We start from the raw sequence: 17,516 nt of genomic DNA, 5'->3' as shown, positions 1-17,516 counted from the left end.
TAATAGTGTCCCCAGTAGTAAGTCCCCTTTAATAGTGCCTACAGTAGTAAGCCCCCTGTAATAGTGTCCCCAGTAGTAAGTCCCCTTTAATAGTGCCCACAGTAGTAATAGTGCCCACAGTAGTAAGCCCCCTGTAATAATGCCACGCACACACACACAAAAAATAATAAATACTTACATATGCCCCGATCCTCCGTCTGCTGCCGTCCGCCGCACTTCGGAACTATGGGTGATACGTCACGTTACCTGGCGACCAGGATTTGTCGAGCCCTGATTTGGTGTGTACCCACGACATGCGTGCTCCCAGGGGTCACTAGCAATGTCGCCTATCGGCCCTACTGCAGGGGGATGTCACTAACGATGCCATTCTGCAGAATACAGCATGACACGTACCTCCCCTCCGTCTGACCTGGCATCGGCAATTGTCTATGCACTTGCTGCATGCAGGGTCCGTCGCCGACAACGTCGTGTAGTGCAGGGCTTGACAAATTTTTCTAAAATCTAGGAGCCAGGATGAAAGTGTAGGAGCCAGACCATCGTCCCCCCAAAAAAATTACAGGAGTGAGTGAGGAGCACAGCTCCCTTACTGCTCTGCACAGCTCCCCTGCTCCACCCTCCAGTAATAACGGACCACATGCAGCCGGAGATAGGAGACAGTAGACAGCTGGGTTGTATAGAAGGATCAGCGTAGAATGGGACGGACAGCAGGGATCAGAGCAGGCCAGGATGGAGAGGAGTCGTCAGCGCAGGCCGGGACAGACACAGGCACATCAGTCACCTCAGGCGACCTCAGCAAATGCACTCCTGTGCATATGAACAGTGAACACCGCTATACTATAGGCACGAATCTCCGCTAGAGTTGATGAAGATCTGCTTCCTCCCTCACTGCAAAATGGGGTAGCTAGGCAGCAAAATCTGGTAGCCATGGCGACCTGGCCCCTGGGATTTGTCGAGCCCTGGTGTAGTGTGTACCCAGCATTACAATACTTAAATGCCTGATTGTTTTTTTGCTTTCTTACTTGCCAATTGGGTTTAATAATTCACAAGTAATTTATTTGTTTAGTCCATACAGTATAATTATGAATTATTGTTTCACTGCATTAATTCATAGATGCATGAAGTAATCTTCCTGCACCACTATTGTCATTAATGGGACTTTCACTTGACTGGTGTGGTTGCATCAGATGAGACCATGCCAGGCTGAGCTTTCCCTGACACGGTCACATCTGATGCTGGCATCTAAGGCTGGATACGCACTACAACGATATCTGCACAATTTGTCGTTTCCAGACAAATTGGAACGACAAATCGTGCATATCGTACAGTGTGTATGCACACTTGTGCACTCCCACAGGTCGTACATGATATCTTTTGGTTGGCTGTGCTGCACGGCCAATCAGAAGATATAGGGCCTGATTCAGACTTGGGAATAGAGAGAGATATCTCTCTCAACTGATCATCTTGGTGAAACCATGCTGCACTGCAGGTGGGGCAGATTTAAAATGTGCAGAGAGATTTACATTTGGGAGGAGTGTTTCCAAACTGACATCTAAATTGTAGAGTAATAATAAAGCTGTGCAATATTTATGGGCTACATGTAAAAGCAGCCAGTATTTAGCTACATGCAAAACAAAAAAATTATGTATTTACACCCCTTGCATTGCAATATGGTTTGTCCAGGTACACAGTTAAGTGCTATCTCTCTCTCTATTCCCAACTCTGAATCAGGCCCATAGTGTACAAGGTGGTGCAGTTTAATGAAGGACAGAACAAGATATTGTTCCATCATTTATTAAGTTGCACAGTGTGTATGGGTAATTACGAATGGTCCAGGACAAAGATAATTTGTCCCAATTACCCATCGTTTTAGTGTGTACCCGGCCTAATCTTCCACCAGCTACTGGGTTCACCCACCTGGCCGGCCCCTTGGTCGCAGTCTTTCTGCCCCCTTCTGCTGGCGGACTTCCCTTCTCTCCCTCGGCTACAGGCATTACAGCAGCCTCGCCTCCCTGTAGCCTATCCCTCTCCCAGCCTGAAGTCATGCTGCCCTTGCAGGATATTGAACAAATGTATGTTTTATATAGCGTTGGGTTTAAATAGCTATTATTTACGTTACCTAATAATAAACAAAAATGGAAAAATTATTACTAGTTAAATGTTTATGCTCATAGCGTGTTATGTCATAGTTCCTGAAATTTAGAATTTAAGACAAGTGTGGCTTCATTCCCGAAAAAGGAGTCTTGTCATAGCTTATCCTAATCCTGCCGGGCTCCTTTCTGTACCACTATGCACATTGTCAGCTGTCTTTCACATAGTTATTAAGGCCTCCCCTTCCCCCACTTCTGGTTCTTAAAAACAAGACATTCAAGAAATGAATCAGAGCAAACTCCATTGAAGGTGCATAAACAATACATGACAACATTGATATTAGGCTACATTTGTTTAAACCATGTTGTACAATTATTTTTATTTTAACAAACTGATGTAACATTTCCATACACCTGCCTTCCCTTAACAGGATTTCTGAACAATCAAAATACTATCAGATTGATTGGGTAGATTTCAGATATGCCAGTGACTACTAATGGTATATGTGTGTGTTCTTTGGCTGGAACATGTTAGTTCCCCTACGATGATGTACACAGCACTGTAATATGACCTAGAAAGGATCACTGTGAACATATAGAAATATGTAACTTAGAAGCCATTATACACAATCTGAGTACTCTGTATATGATAATTGGATGTATATGAAACTTTTGGAAGTAATAGTCTTTATAGTTCAACTGCTTCTCTTCACTGGATATAGCTCAGTACAGTTCATTTGCAAAGTTTGCCATAAGGATAACAAGCCTGTCCTGTTTCCCCCTAGATCACACTGGTTATATGGGTTGTAATTCGCATTGGTCCTAGTGGCTGTGAAAGCATGGAGTTTCACGACAGTGGCTTGCTCCGATTTAAACAAACGTCTGACATGGGTGTAATACATCCCTTATACAAGAGCACCGTAGGAGGACGACGCAATGAAGATCTGGTGATCACGGGCAACAACCAACCTGTAAGTTAGCTGAGCTCAATCAATGTATTTACTTCCTACTGAATGATAATATTTCTAGAAAAGAGACAGTAGAATTACAGTACATCCACCAGTCTTTTACATAACTGAGACACTGCAAACTAAAGACAGGTGACCTGATTCTGTAAGGGATGTAATTGCAAAGCTGCACGCAGGCTATAGATATATGATGTATGCACGCAGGCTATAGATATATGATGTATGCATGCAGGCTATAGATATATGATGTATGCACGCAGGCTATAGATATATGATGTATGCACGCAGGCTATAGATATATGATGTATGCACGCAGGCAGCTTTGCAATTGCGATCATTGCAGATATGGTAATGCACAGGAGGCATCACACCTCCTATGCATTACTTAACCAAGATGCGTTGTCCAACGCATGCATTGGTTAATCTACTTACCATCGGCCCGGCTGCGGTGACCCATAGGGTCCCGAAACCGTCCGTCACAGTTTAGGGGAAGAGGCCAGGAAATCTCTGTCAGCCGACAGAGATCCTGGCTTCTTCCTTCCCCCACAACGGCGGCAACACGCTTCTGTTTCAGGAAACGGAGGGCATCGCTGCCCCCTCCCCGCCCACAAACAGCAGCACACTGTCAATAGTCTACAGTCTGCTGCCAGTTTGCGTGCGGCCTCACAGACCCGTTCTACACATACGCAGAATGGGTCTGGCGCCTGCGCAGATTCCCGAACATCGGGATTCTGCGTTCAGCAATGCACTAGCATGCACTTCTGAATCAGGCCCAGAGTTCTTTAGAGGTAATCTGTACCATTCTTGTAGTACTGGAGCCCATATCGTTCACACATTGCCCAACAATTCACATGGATTTAAGTTTAGGTAGCAAAATTAATTGTAGCTCCTGATGATGCATTATCCCAGTGGTTCTCAAACTTGGTCCTCAGGACCCCACACAGGTCACATTTTGCAGGTCACCCAGCAGGAGCACAGGTGTAGTCATTACTCACTGACACATTTTAAAATATCCACAGGTGAAGCTAATGATTTCACTTGTGATTCTCTGAGGAGACCTGGAAAACACGTACTGTTTGGGGTCTGAGGACCGAGTTTGAGAACCTGTGTATTATCATATTCTCAACCTATTTCACATACCAAACTTAAAGGGACACTGACACACTATTGTAAGCAGTCTTTAATCAGTTTTTTACGATGAGAAACCTCTCCCTTTCAGCAAACATCTGATACTAATGATGGTGGACATAACCATCTACAGTATAATTATACTGATGCACACACGTTGATTCATTGATGTGAGTTATCCCAGAAAGGTTGAAAGTTGGTTATTTGAAGTTAGATGTCTTGTGTTTGCAGGTGATTCTACAGCAAGGTACCACGGTACTTAGGGTGGACAAGAATAAGACCTCCATCACCAGTGACATCGGAATGGAATTTGTGGACCCCCGCACACAGAACACCTTATTCAGCACAGATTATGAGAATCATGAATTTCATCTGCCAAAAGGAGTGAAAACCTTGAATGTACAGAAAGCATCTACAGAGAGGGTAAAATAAATATTCTTTCTCCTTGCAAAGTATGTGAAATGAATGCCAATGATTTTGTAGCTGGATGAGCACTGGCTTTGAAAACCTCCTAAATTAGTTATAGAAGTACTGCATACTTACTAAGATTTCATTATGGAAACTACCAAAAATGTACACCTATGTGAGAACACTGATTGACTGTCTTCAGCTGTAATAGGTTAAGGATATTCATGGAGGGATCTGTTATGTGACCCCTGCCACAAACTCCCTGCCCACCACCACACACCCCAGGACAAACATTAAAAAAAGCACATATTTGCCAAACATGGAAACTACACTACCGTTCAAAAGTTTGGGGTCACTTAGAAATGTCTTTATTTTTGAAAGAAAAGCACTGTTTTTTTCAATGAAGATAACCTTAAATTAGAAATACACTCTATACATTGTTAATGTGGTAAATGACTATACTAGCTGCAAACGTCTGGTTTTTAAAGGAATATCTACATAGGTGTATAGAGGCCCGTTTCCAGCAACCATGACTCCAGTGTTCTAATGGTACATTGTGTTTGCTAAGTGCGTTAGAAGACTAATGGATAATTACAAAACCCTGGAAAACCCTTGTGCAATTATGTTAGCACAGCTGAAAACAGGTTTGCTCGTTAGAGAAGCTATAAAACTGGCTTTCCTTTGAGCTAGTTGAGTATCTGGAGAATCACATTTGTGGGTTCGATTATACTCTCCAAATGGCCAGAAAAAGAGAACTTTCATGTGAAACTCGACTGTCTATTCTTGTTCTTAGAAATGAAAGCTATTCCATGCGAGAAATTGCCAAGAAACTGAACATTTCCTGCAACGGTGTTTACTACTCCCTTCAGAGAACAGCACCAACAGGCTCTAACCAGAGTAGAAAGAGAAGTGGGAGGCCCCGGTGCACAACTGTGCAAGACATTAGAGTCTCTAGTTTGAGAAATAGATGCCTCACAAGTACTCAACTGGCAGCTTCATTAAATGGTATCCGCAAAACGCCAGTGTCAAAGTCTACAGTGAAGAGGCGACTCTGGGATGCTGGCCTTCTAGGCAGATTGGCAAAGAAAAAGCCATATCTGAGACTGGCCAATAAAAGAAAAAGATTAATATGGGCAAAAGAACACAGACATTGGACAGAGGAAGATTGGAAAAAAGTGTTCTGGACAGACGAATCGAAGTTTGAGGTGTTTGGATCACACAAGAACCTTTGTGAGATGCAGAACAAGTGAAAAGATGCTGGAAGAGTGCCTGACGCCATCTGTCAAGCATGGTGGAGGTAATGTGATGGTCTGGGGATGCTGGTAAAGTGGGAGATTTGTACAAGGTAAAAGGGATTTTGAATAAGGAAGGCTATCACTCCATTTTGCAACGCCATGCCATACCCTGTGGACAGTGCTTGATTGGAGCCAATTTCCTCCTCCAACAGGACAATGATCCAAAGCACACCTCCAAATTATGCAATAACTATTTAGGGAAGAAGCAGGCAGCTGGTATTCTGTCTGTAATGGAGTGGCGAGCGCAGTCACCAGATCTCCACCCCATTGAGCTGTTGTGGGAACAGCTTGACCGTATGGTACACGCAAGAAGTGCCCATCAAGCCAATCCAACTTGTGGGAGGTGCTTCAGGAAGCATGGGGTGAAATTTCTTCAGATTACCTCAACAAATTAACAGCTAGAATGCCAAAGGTCTGCAATGCTGTAATTTCTGCAAAAGGAGCATTCTTTGACGAAAGCAAAGTTTGAAGTACAAAATTATTATTTCAAATAAAAATCATTATTTCTAACCTTGCCAATGTCTTGACTATATGTTCTATTCATTTTGCAACTCATTTGATAAATAAAAGTCAGTTTTCATGTAAAACACAAAATTGACTGGGTGACCCCAAACTTTTGAATGGTAGTGTGTATCCACCTAAAATATTACTTTATATACATGCCATCAAACAGGAAACAAATAATCCCAAGCATTGATACACCCAATTAATTTGAGAATTTTTAACCACACACTATAACAAGCGTTGCATGTTAATGCTACATACCTACCAGCATTAATATTCTGTTTATAACATGCAACCTTAATGGGTGTTTAGTGCATTCAAAAGGATATGAAAATAAACCTCATTCTATCAAGCGAATTACGTTGTGGTATGTCATTTCTTTTTCAGTGTCTTTGATGTGTATCTAATGCAGCTTTAATTATACAGTGATCTAAATGCATATACAGTTTATATATATTTTTACATGTGTTAAAAGAAAGTATCTCATAAGCAGGGGATACTTACCCTAAAGCAAACACTGCACTGTATTACAGCATTGCAATTTAAAATTCCTATGGGAACAGCACCTAACCAGAACTGCCAGCACAAATTTAAAATAAGATGATAGCAAATACATCTGCATAACTCCTGGCTCCCCTGATGTAAAAAGATGGTCAGGTTTTAGTTCCTAGCCACACATAGGGCCATATTCAATTTGGAGCGAAATGTCGGAATCGGCGATAATTTATCGCTGATGACGTCATTTTTGCCTATTTCAATTATCCCCGTATTCAATTTCAAAGACTTTTCGCAGGTTCGAAAAGTCTTTGAAAAAAAACGGGGATAACTTTTCACCACTGAAATAGGTGGCGAAAAAAAGTGCAGAATTGGGGTTTAGGGGTGCAGACTTACAAAAAAATAGCCTGCACCCCTGGAAATAGCCCCTAAAAATGAACTATGTCAAAAAAAGTTTAAAAAAAAAATAGTCACCCCAAAAAAATAATTTTAATTTTGGGGTTAAAAAAAAATAAAAAAATGGGGAACACGTTTTTAAATAACAAAATTAATTAAGGGGAGGTTCCCAAGTATGCGGCAGGTGTTTAAAAGAATGCGGGTGGTAGCGGCAGGTGCATTATTGAAGAATTTTCAAAATGCACTTTAGGGACTTAAAAATATGCTTACCCCCATTTTCATGTACCCCAAATTTGATAGGAATAGTTATTTTTCCAAAAAAATAATCTAAGTGCTATTCTTCACCACTGCTTCATAGCCGCAAATATGCACCTGCCGCGGCTATTACAAACCCTGACTTCCTTCAGCAGGCAAAAATGGTGGTACCTATAGTGATCCCCCATGTTTGAACATCTTTAGGGGGGTCCCAGCACATTTCCCGAAAATTCCCGTTTTTAATTTCGTAGATACAATTTCGCCGGGTCCCGTTTTCGCTCCTTTTAAATTGAATACGGGGATAAAGTGGGCACGCGCCGATACTTTATCCCCAGAAAAGCTCCGATGTGGAGTGAAAAGTCCAGCACAGACTCTTCGCTCCCTAATTGAATATGGCCCATAGTCTTCATAATTAACATTCTGCTAAATATTCTTGGGGCCAAAAAAGTTCCCCAGGTTGTAGTTATTATACAGAATTTTACCCACACAAAATAGCTGTCAACATTCTTTACTAGTAATTAATTCTAATTTATATGTAACAGGTATAGGGGTCTATTTACTAAGCAGTGTTAGGAGACAGAGTGAAAAGTGATAAGGTGCCAGCCAATCAGCTCCCAACTGTCATTTCACAGGCTGTGTTTGAAAAATGACAGTTGGGAGCTGATTGGCTGGCACCTTATCACTTTTCACTCTGTCTCCTAACACTGTTTAGTAAATAGACCCCATAATATTGTAGGGAGGGGGGCAACCATACTACAGGAGGAGGAACCATTTCTATTGGTAGGAGACAAGAGAGAATGATATTGTGTTATGTATTATTATTACATTATGCTTATGTTGTATCGTATTATTATTACATTATGCTTATGTTGTATCTCTTTCCAGATTACTAGCAGTGCAAGCAGTGATCTGAAAATAAATGTTGATGGGCATATCACTGTACGTGGAAATGAGGGCGTTTATATCATGGGGAAGACAATAGATTTTCGAACAGGTGGAAACATTGTTTTGAAAGCAGTGAGTAGATTAGTAGAATCATTTTTTGGGAATGTTTTCATCCACTTTTTCTTTATTGGAATAGAAGAGTTCAAAATAAAAATACCATATACGGAGAAATACGTACATATGGTATATGGTACGAGCAACAGACTAAGCTGTAATATTTAAAAATAGTGATTTATTACAGTTTGGTTTAATAGTTGTCACAGACCAATAGTAAAACCAAAAACAAATAGCAGATCAAAAGGAAGTTCTATAGTATCCTGGACTTGGCTGCATATCCATACAGTGACAATCATACTTATAGAAGTATTTAAAGTCCTCTAAGACAGGCCAGACAAAACCATTGGAGGATCTTCCATTAATATTCTAGTCCCTTACAAAACCTAAGCAAAGGGGCAAAGACCCCCAGGATTGCACTCTCCTGGGACAGAGGGGTATATTGCACCAAATGGGTGTGTGTGAACATATGTACCTAACGCCAAAAATATTACATTGACAGGCCGTCCCACAAACAATGATAGAGAGAGACGCCTCATGCTGACCTCACCACATTTCTGGCACGAATCACATTCTGTACAAGGAAAATGGAGAGAAAAGTAGGGCTATGGTCTGGGGCACTCTTCAATTTATAGTTAGTATAATTAAAACATAGCTTTTAATAGTATCAATCATGTGTATTAAAAATATCAATTGCAAAGACTTCTGAAAGCGAAATATATTAATATGTGCACAGTCCCATATTGGGTATATTGAATAAGTAATACAATTCACTAGATTAAAAATATATTGTCTGACCAAGTGGAAAGGACAATCCCAATTTTATATTTTTCTACAGCACCTGGTCTTCCCTGGAAGTCACCTTCCAAGTACTGATCAGGCCAATTACAATTTAGCTTCCAAGATCAGACGAGATTGGGCAATCAAGTAATGTATGGCTGTAGATAATATGGGAAAAATTACACACTTCTGAGTCAATATATATGTAGGACTAGTTATATTAAAAAGTCCATTTGTTGGAAAATAATCATAATCAAAATAAAGAATGCACAAGCAGACTCTATTAATATCTTAAATCTGCATAATATGTCACATAGTGTTAATATATGCTAATACAGCCTATTAGTTTCATAACAAGGCAAGCATATATTTAACATATATACATGGAGAGCCATATAGAAAGATCAGTCAGGGGTTTGCAAGTGGTAGTGTCTCCAATTTGCCATATATGGGTGAGACGGTGAGCAGCCCACCTAGTGAACGGGTAAGCAGCCTCTCCATCATGAACTGCAGGGTTGTAAAGGAATGGAAGAAATAAAGTTTTGTCGACTATTAAGAGACTAGTTTTATAATATGTTCCCACATAGGCCAAGAAGACATCAGTAAGGCGTTATTCTGGACTTCCACTGGAAGATCACAGGGAATGGAGAAAGAAGACTAAAGTCATAGTGGGAAGGAAAGACCTCTTGAGCAGAATGTGACTAATGTACCTCAGACTACTGGAAAAGTTATACAGCCGGAGATTGGAGTTTTTTCCATCTTCCGTAAACTGCTGGAGTTTAAATAAGGCTATGCGGGGTGTTTTGTTTTGCCAGATTAATATCCAAAACTCTTGATTGAGCAGTCTCCCATTCCGAGGTGTGAGTATGAGTGGAGAAACCTAAAGCTGATATAATAATTTAGGGAAAAATATCATCTTAATTAAATTAGCCCTACCCATATAAATAACAGGAAGAATATGCCACTAGGGCGAATGTAAGCAGTGGGTGACTGTTGAGAGAATAAAGTCTGTGAATATTTTTCGGGATCTGGACACCTAGGTATTTTAAAGAAGCAGAAGCCCAAGTCAGTGGAGGACAAACATGCCAGCGTGGCTTGGTATCTGCATGAAGCTGCATCACAATCGGTTTGTCCCAGTTAACCGTAAAACCAGAGACTAGACCAAATTGGGAAACGGTATTGAATATAAAAGGAAGGGATTGACGAGGATTGGATACAAAAAGCAAAAGGTCGCCTGCAATTTCTATGAGTTTCGCTGCATGTGGAGCAATGCTACTGCCTTTTAAAGTCAGGGCTGGATTGAAGGATACAGATTAAAGGATCAAGAGCTAAATTGAGGAAAGCAGACAGCCCTGCCTTGTGCCACGGGTCATTAAAGCGGTGAGGCACGGGAATTATTAATGAGTAAGGTTGTCACCGGAGAAGTTTTAGATATTGAATGAAATGTGCAAAGTTCCTGACCAAACGCCCTGTGCTCAAATATCTGCTGCATATGTGCCCAAGAGACTTTGCCAATAGCCTTTTCTGCGTTGCCTATTGCAGTTTAAATCTCTTTCACTGTATAGCAATTATGAGTAAAACCCAATTGATGGGAGGTTAACAGGGAAGGCAAACCACATTGCAGTCTATTAGCCAGAATCTTTGCTGAAAGTCTTGATTAAGTATGTGATTGGACATTAAGAAAAGGCTAGGCCAACAGGCTAGTCTGGCTTTGGAATAAGAATGGTGTGTGCATGATTGATTTGAGGATAGGGAGGGCACTCTGTATGCAGTCTATGAAAAAGTGTGGTGAGAAAGGGAACATTATGAGGGCATTGAAGTTTTTGGAACTCAGCGCTATAGCCGTCCGGCCACAGAGATTTGTTATGAAGCAAACCTATGACTCCATCGACTTCAGTCTCTGTAATGCCTGAATTGAGAAATGGGGAGAGCTTAGGTAACTATGCAGCATGTAGCAGGGAAGCATGTAGTGATGGGTAGGGGGGTGTCGCAGTGTATAATGAGTCGTAGTATTTATAAATTCAGAAACAATTTGCTGATTTACTGTAGTAGAATGGGTCACACCTGTGGTCGGTCACGTGTAGTTCGGATACTGTGTTTCTTGCGCTGCAAGTTGGCCATAAGTTTCCTCCCTGGTCTCCACCCCAACGGAAAAATTATTTTTCAGTATAATCCAGTTGAAGTTGGGCAAGAAAAATTATCCAATAACTGCCGGAATGCCGTATACAATTGGCATCCGTTGGTGCAGCTACATAGTTTGCATGACGGAACACCCTCTGTAATCCTCAAAAAGCGTTTAAAATCTACTGAATGAGCTAAGTATGGCGGAAAACGGCAACAAAAGAAATTAGAATGTGGAACCAGCAATTGCAAGATCAAGGAGACGGGGCATGGTCAGAAATTACAGTGTCGTGAAGTGATGTCGGAAATTACACAAGAAAAAATGCAATTTCAACTAGAAGATAATCTTTTCGTGAAAATGATCGATGTGCATGAAAAGTGTACGTTTTGTCACAGGGATTATGGAGGTGCCATGGGTCTGAAAGCGAGTGAGCTGTTTTGAGCAATTTAGTATTACACCAGTGAGAGAAAGACCTGGACACTGAGGAAAAAGGTTTATCAAACCAGTGGTCATCAACAGTGTTAAGGTCAACCCCCAAAATCAAGTTTGGAGTGTCAGGTTGCTACAGCAGTTGGGAAAGAGATGAGAAAAAGTCATAGTTGGGCCCATTAGGGTGAAAACATTAAGCAGCGTAAATTTTTTTGTGCCCAGTCGAAGGTCAAGCAACAAACATAATCCTCCAGCGTCAGCAGTCTCATGATTAATGGTAGGGAGGCCAATCCCAGGTCGTTTTTTTAATCTCGGATTGAAAAACGTTCAATGTTAGGATTCCTGGGATGCCCAGGATTGAGTTGGACAAAGGGTCGGGCGTGGCTGAAGGGAAAGGCCGGCATGGGGATGCACAGTGCGGCCCTGACGTCACACTGCACACAGCCTGGGCAGCGTCTGATCGAGTGCTGCAGGTGCCCAGCGCTTCCCGACATTAAAAAAAATACTAAATGTAATAATTAGCCCCAAAATCCCGGTATTGGAAGCTCCAATCACGGGATTCAAATTCAGCAAATTTAGGCCAAACTCCAGGATCCCGATCCCAGGTGTAGTTAAATTTCTGTTTTCTTAGCATAAGAGGCAGTCACACATTCACCTTACTTTAGCCACCTGCAAGGTTGAGGGATTGTTACAACACCAGTGCGTGTCCTGAAGGTACTGGAATATTTTCTTTGATGGTTACTTTCCTAACGGTGAATTACAGTATGTGCGCTCATTAAGGTAACATACTTGCTACACCTAATCCAATAGGTCTTCTTTCTCGAGACTGAACTTTATAATGTTTGTGACTGTTGGGTTATTCATACATGTATGTATCTAACAAGGAATGCCTAATTGTATATGATTACATTTAATATCATTTTTTACAGTACATTATATATTTGTTGACAACCGTGGATCATGCACCAAAATGGTTTGCAAATATTTTGAATATTTCCCTGACATTCATTCACTACAGACTTTCCTGAGTTTCAGAGATTTTATTTCCTGGTGTAATATTTTGCCTTATTTTTTTCCCTTTTGTATTATATTTCTCTATCTTACTGTATCTTGCTCTTATGCATATACTATACCACAGGCATGTACTGTATCTGCAGATATTGATATTACAGGGCGTAAGCAGCCATTTTATAGGCTGACACAATATTAATAAGTATTCTGCCTATTGATTTCTTAGATAATCACATTGTTGATGTATGAGGCACTCTGATCCTTGTAGGATAAATAGGCAGCATTCTCAAAAATATTGGTGTGTGGATGAGGTATATTTCATTTATTTGAAGTACCATTTTAGAATGTATTCATCTTGTACGTATCCTTCTGGTCGAGAAGTGAAGAATGCGTTAGGTACATATATTTTCCCACAACTTTATAAATAATGCACATGATTTTAAACTTCTATAGAGGCATAACCCCACCAGCCTGGTCATTGTATGTCACCAGACATTGCGTTTAGTATAGAGAAAAAAATTAGCATTTTCTATTGCTATTATGCATGCACACTCTAGTGCCACATTCGCGGTGTGAGGCCAGGCCTAGTGCATACATTGTCATGTGTGCATAGTATCCAGTAACAAATAGAGTGTGCGCATACATGTATTGTCTCATTTTTGTAACCATAATCGTAAGTCAAACTACCTAAGTCCTAAACATCTAATGTGTTTCTCTCATTAGGAGAACAGTATAATCCTGAATGGCAGCGTGATGGTCACCCCTTCCCGACTACCTACTGCTACAGGGGAGCTAATGTACGATGATGGGACGGAGCGTTACAAGCTGTGCATGTGTGCAGACGGAACTTTGTTTAGGGTACTGGTGGAGAGTCGAAATATGGGTTGCCAAACCTCAGTCAACCCTTGTGGAGCAATATTTTAAGCATACAATACTAAGCAGTATTTTACTATCATCACTATTTATGTTTTTCCTTTTGTGTGTCTGTAGTTTGAGATAATGCTTTGCAGCCAATTTTCACAATATTAACTTATTACATGGGTAACGTCACATTACTACCTATGTTGGTACCATCGCATTACCACCCAGGTCGGTACCGTCACGTTGCCACCTAGGGAGGGAATTCAATTAGAGGCGAAATCAGCCGATTTCGCCGTCATTGGCGAAATCGACTGAACTAATCGGCAGATTTCGCCAACGACAGCGAAAAAACAACAGATTTTTTCCTAAAAAGTAGAGAAAACTTTTCTCCTGCCTAGGGCAGGCAACAGAAATAAATAAAAAAAAAACTATTTTGGGGTAAAAATGTGGGGAAAAACATAAATAGTGAAAAATGCGTTTAATGTATTGGGTCTGGTATTTCGGAGGGCCATAAGGATGCGTCAAGTGCTTTAAACATCGCACGTGGCTGGCGCAAGTGATTTTTTTTTCGCGGTTTTAGAACACTACCTGCGCCAGACACGTGCGATCAATAAAACAACGCATCCTTACGGCCTTCCGAAATACCAGACCCAATACGTGAAAAGCATTTTTCAAGGAAAAAATAAATAAAAATTGGCTGAAATTTCAGCGGTCGTTTTTCACCAAAGTACGCAACTTTCTAACTTGTTTTTTGCTAAAGTATCATTAGGGGGGCTGTCCAAAGGGTTCTGAAAGAAATCCCCACACTTTTACTCAAAAATAGGGATTTTGCACATTTTTCCCCATTTCTCAAAATGGAGAAAAGTTTTCTCCATTTTTCAATGAAAGATCACCGATAAATTATCGCAAGTGCGATAATATCACCGGTAATTGAATCCTGCCCTAGGTTGGTAAGGTTAGTGCCAGCTCATTACCACCTAGGCTGGTACCGTCACATTACCACCTAGGCTGCCTAAGTTAGTGCCATCACAATACCACCTATGTTAGTGCCATCACAATACCACCTATGTTAGTGCCATCACATTACCACCTATGTTAGTACCATCGCATTACCACCTATGTTAGTGCCATCACACTACCACCTATGTTAGTGCCATCACCTATGTTAGCACCATTACATTACCACCTATCTTAGGCTCCACAAAGGTGCAGTCATAGAGTAGAACAGTGACCCGGTTTTTGCTGACTCCCGTTGTATGATTGCTCTCCTAGACTACGGGATTGGGAGATTATAGTGGTAGAGTGGACTGCATGATCTATAACAGTGGTCTCCAACGTTAATTGAGGTGTGAGCTACTTTAGAAAAATTAAACCTCTTGAAGAGCTACTAAAATTGTATAAAAAAAAAATCTGGCTAATAACCAAACAATTGAAGGTAATTTAATGAAAAAACAAAAATATTTCATAAAATATCATTATTACAGGATATTCTTGTAGTTTGTAAATAAAATGTAAGCACAGACACATTTTGCTGTTAATTACCGGCTCCAAGGAGGTACGTGCAGTAGAGGAGCAAAAGATATAGGCAGGGCTGCTGTGTGATTTTCCGGCAGGGCTGGGCTGGAGTCACTAGCTCCACCGTAGCATAGACGCTATGGGAGGAACCACGGGGAAGCACTTCAGGTGATTGCTGGGGAGGCTGCGGAAATCACCTGATGTGCTTCCCTGTGGCTCCACCCATGGCATCGATACCATGGAGGAGCACACATCAGAGGTCACTGTACTCGGCAGTACTGCAGCTAGGTGAGCCACCAAAATTAAGACTGCGAGCTACCGGTTGGAGACCACTGATGTATAGGGAAGCAAGGTACAGGCATCAATAGCACTAGGTGTTTAGTTACTGGGAGCAGTGTTGTGAAGGACATAACATAAGGAAAACTAGTCAGCAGAACAGCTGGGGCCTTTCCTATTTGAGACTTTTATATCTAGACGAACATGAGTTTTAATTTGATTAGTTCACATTCAGTATGCATTAATCTGCATAAACTCAGTTACACGTATAGATTTGGAGAGTTATTTTAACTAGAACAACAAACATTTTTGTGTCATGGGTGGCATTTACTATAGCACAGCCATATCCTAATTTGCTGTATTTGTGTGGCTTACATTAGTTTCTGGGGGTTGGGTATGAGATTTCCGGCGGTCGGTATGCCGCTGGTCAGAATCCTGACAGCGGCATCCCAACAGTCAGAATCCAGACACCATTAGGTAAGTATCCTAACCCTTACCCCTAACCCTCCCACTAGTGCCTAACCCTCGCCCTGATACTTCGGGATGCCGGCGGTCGGAATTATGGAGCTACCTACATCCTGTTTCTGGTCCCGATATAAATTGGACATAGTCTTTGTATAGAAGAGTTTGAAATGACTGTGCTGCACAGGTATGGCATACATATATCAGGTTGTTTTCTTTTGTGTTTGTATTGTTTGGTTTTTACTTGTGTTAACATAATTTAAAAAGTTTTTTTATTATAATTATTATTACGTATCGCCAATTAATATTATTGGTTATTGCCAGTCTGCACAAGTCAATTATCTACTGAATTGCCAACATGTCTTCATCTTTTGTAGTCTAGTTGTCCCAGAAGCTCCCTTAGACTACTCGTATTGAGTTCATATGGAGTATAGTGCTCAACACAAAATGTTTTTAGGTTACTGGTCTGCTAGCTGTCCATGTAGGGAAAAAATATGAGATATGGTAAGAACTTACCTTTGTTATCTCTATTTCTACGAAGTCCATAGGGTTCCACAGGATACCTTGGGTATAGGTGATGATGTCAGGCATCGGGCACCATAGAGTTAAGTTTTCAGCCTCCCAGGATGCACTAGGGTCCCCCTCCTATACCCCGCCCCCAAGCCAAAGCATCTCAGTTACAGACCAAGCCATAGGCCGGAGGAGGAGAAGGAAGAGAGAGAAAAAAGATCTGGACACACACAAGAATCACATTCTCACCAGAGGGAGACGGAAAAACCGGTGACCAGAGTAAAGCCCATCTGCAGCACAGGTGCGACAGGGCGGGAGTCCTGTGGAACCCCACGGACTTCGTAGAAATAGAGATAACAAAGGTAAGTTCTTACCATATCTCATATTTTCTACATCAGGGTCCATAGGGTATCCACAGGATACCTTGGGGATGTCCCAAAGCAGTATCCTTCAAGGGTGGGGACGCTCCTGTGCTGAAAGGAGAATCCGCCGCCCGAAGGAAGCATCCTGAGAGGCAAAGGTGTCAAACACATAATATCTCACAAAGGTATGGACAGAGGACCACGTGGCAGCCTTGCAGATCTGTACTCCAGAGGCACCACGTCGAGCTGCCCACGAAGGACCCACAGACCTAGTGGAATGAGCCCTCACAGAGGAAGGAACCGGAAGGTCTTCATGAAGATATGCTTCTGAAATGGCCATACGAATCCAACCTGCCAAAGTCTGCTTTGAAGCAGGCCAACCTTTTTACGGAAGCCATAGAGGACAAACAAGGCGTCTGACTTCCTAAACGAAGAAGTGCGGTCAACATAAATCCTTAAGACCCGCACAAATCCTTAAGACCTCACCCACTGAAAGATCAGGTGAGTTATAAGCCGGCACAAAAATTTCCTCGTTGATATGAAAACGAGAAACAACTTTGGGAAGAAATTCAGGACGAGTGCGCAGCACTGCCCTGTTCCCATGAAAAATCAGGAAAGGGGGTCTACAGGATAGAGCCCCTAAGTCAGAAACA

General features: G+C 41.5%; 1 protein-coding gene and 1 pseudogene across 1 annotated transcript in view; one reads left to right on the top strand and one right to left on the bottom strand.

Annotated features, from left to right (window-relative positions):
* SGCB (sarcoglycan beta) overlaps positions 1–16,579 on the top strand; it is a 30,620-nt gene extending 14,041 nt beyond the window's left edge. The window contains exons 3-6 of the mRNA XM_088475258.1: positions 2,873–3,058; positions 4,415–4,606; positions 8,422–8,553; positions 13,601–16,579. Of these exons, the coding sequence (XP_088331384.1) occupies positions 2,873–3,058; positions 4,415–4,606; positions 8,422–8,553; positions 13,601–13,801 (711 nt within the window). The 3' untranslated portion in view covers positions 13,802–16,579. The remainder of the gene's footprint in view (positions 1–2,872; positions 3,059–4,414; positions 4,607–8,421; positions 8,554–13,600) is intronic.
* On the bottom strand, positions 9,365–9,481 carry LOC148521364 (5S ribosomal RNA; annotated as a pseudogene).
* Positions 16,580–17,516: the final 937 nt, after the last annotated feature.

Source organism: Taudactylus pleione, unplaced genomic scaffold (genome assembly GCF_031769625.1).
Source record: "Taudactylus pleione unplaced genomic scaffold, aTauple2 ptg000169l, whole genome shotgun sequence".
Classification (NCBI taxonomy): domain Eukaryota; kingdom Metazoa; phylum Chordata; class Amphibia; order Anura; family Myobatrachidae; genus Taudactylus; species Taudactylus pleione.
This window is presented reverse-complemented; position numbering and strand designations above follow the sequence as displayed.